This window comes from Antrostomus carolinensis, unplaced genomic scaffold (genome assembly GCF_000700745.2).
Source record: "Antrostomus carolinensis isolate BGI_N321 unplaced genomic scaffold, ASM70074v2 scaffold28297, whole genome shotgun sequence".
Lineage (NCBI taxonomy): Eukaryota > Metazoa > Chordata > Aves > Caprimulgiformes > Caprimulgidae > Antrostomus > Antrostomus carolinensis.
The window spans coordinates 9,727-11,872 of record NW_010328498.1 but is presented as its reverse complement, the minus strand read 5'-3'; the positions used below and the strand labels follow the sequence as shown (position 1 = coordinate 11,872).

The following is a 2,146-nucleotide window of genomic DNA, read 5'->3' as shown; positions in this document are numbered from 1 at the left end:
CTCTTTCCCCCTGTTTTTGCATTCCAGCTGGTTTGAAGGCAGGGGTTATCGGCTGCGGTGGGTTCGCCGCTTTCTCCGCTGCAATTGATTACTATCTACGGTAACAGTGGGACAGACCCCTTGGGAGCAAGTTTCCCTTTTGTTCCAGTGCTGCTGCTGCTGCTAAGAGCCTGCATCATGGCAGAAGAACCATCAGGCTTACCTTTCCACTGCCTTTGGAGTCCTGATCAGTGCAAGCTGGATGGGGTTGGCTGCTTTTCCTGAATGACTAACAATAATCTGGCTCTGAGCCCTGGCGTGCTGCTTCAGGCAGACTTGCAGGAGTATGTGAGGATGGAGCCAGGGGCAGTATCTCCAGGATGGATCAGCTGACTGTCAGTTTCCAGGAAACAAGCCTGGACTCTGAGCTTTTTGGATCCTTTGGGTCTGATTTTGATTAAGTCTGTTGCTAGCATCAAAAGAGGCAGGAGGACAATCTTCAAAAAGGAACACAGTGATTTAGGTTACCGTGTATTTGAATGTGCTGCAAATGTTTAACAGTTACCAGCTTGCAGCTTGCTGCTTTGCTGGGGAGAGGTAAGATCCTGAGGAGAAACGAGTTTGTTCCAGGCTTTTCTTAAATTACCATCTGAAGACAAACCACCATCTGTACAACTTGTCTTATTTCAAGTACAGAGATGAGAGCCAGATTTCTCTACCATGTCTTAAAGGGAAAAGCAAAAAGGAATCCTTAGCCTTAGAACCATGTGGTTACTGGCAGATGAACAAAACAGTTTAAGGGGAAAAAAAAGAAGAGGTTGTTGGAGAAGTATAATTCTCTGTAGCCACTCAGCTAGCCTGATTTAACCTCACTGTGGGAGTACAAATAATCTTGCTACTGCTTTAACTGCCACAGGCTCACACCATTAGTTCCAGCAGTTTGATAGTGAGACTAGAAAGCAGAGTTGTGACAATAAACCACTGTTAGACAGGTAACTGAGCATTTACTTTCCACACAGTCCGATTCCCATTGTGTCCCTGTTCCACCTCTGAGTGCCCCAGTGTTACCCTGGGGAAAGTGAAGTGTTATTCCTGCAGAACATTGGTACTGAAGTCAAAACATCTGTTCATTAGCTCAAGGAGCTGCTCCCTTTTTGATTTGCATTCGTATTAGCCCTCTTGCTCTTCTAACCAAGCTGTTCTCAGACCTCAGGGGGTAACTTTATACTCTGAATAGTTTAGGCTGATTTTAACCTTCACTGAGCCACTCCACAAGGGCAAACACCCATCCTTATCTTTGTGAGGCAGCAGGATCCAGATTCATGACACACACCTAATAGGGGTCCTCCCACCCACTTCCCCTCCTTTGCATCCACAGTGTGATGTCCCAGAATGGTGCCAGCACTTGCTTACCTGGAAGAGCAACACCAGCAGGGTGGTTTGGCTGATCCGGTGGTCAGTGGTCAGTTTGGAGGCATATTGTCTCCCATTCCCACATGGAAAGAAGTGGGGAGACAGCACCATGTGATCTATATCAGATGAGGTTTCCAGATCGCCTGATGTCCCTTGCTGTGCCTGTTCAGTACCCTCAGGGCAGAAGCTGTGCAAGTCAGCTGAATTTTAAGCTTGAGTAATTCTGGGCTGATTAAACAGGCTGGCTCCAGACAGTCCAGGTTTTTTTTTCTCCCCTCCAGAATGTACTGAAATGCAAGGATGCAGCCCAAACCATAAGATGTCTCTTAAAATAAGATTGTCTGGCACAATGCTTTTGTGCTTAAACCACTGGCTTGAAGTGCAGCTAGCAAAATTTCCACGGCAGAAAGAGAAGTTGTGATGCCAAGGTGATCAGTTAGTGCAAACAGCAACACCACAGGGCTCCTTTTGTGCAAATGTTGGGGCTTTGCATTTTTATTAACATTTTTTTTTTTTCTCCTCACATGGTTTACAGCCATTTAAAGTTTATAATCTACAGAAATTGAAACAGAACACAAACAAAAATATATCCTTAACAACTTTTGAAAGTCAAATATTAATTAACAGTTCTATTCTACCTGTAGCTGCAAGAGTCCACCCCCTTTCTTTTCCTTCCTGTAGGGACAAGCAAAAAGCCAGTCATGGGGACAGCCACAGCCTGTTGTGCTGGGGCTGTGTGGACCAGGCCTCCAGC

General features: G+C 45.7%; 1 protein-coding gene across 1 annotated transcript in view; it reads left to right on the top strand.

Annotated features, from left to right (window-relative positions):
- Window positions 1–971, top strand: part of TIMM22 (translocase of inner mitochondrial membrane 22) — a gene marked incomplete at its 5' end in the record, with an annotated part of 3,452 nt that extends 2,481 nt beyond the window's left edge. The window contains one exon of the mRNA XM_010172278.1: window positions 28–971. Coding sequence (XP_010170580.1) covers window positions 28–104 — 77 coding nt within the window. The remainder of the gene's footprint in view (window positions 1–27) is intronic.
- Window positions 972–2,146: the final 1,175 nt, after the last annotated feature.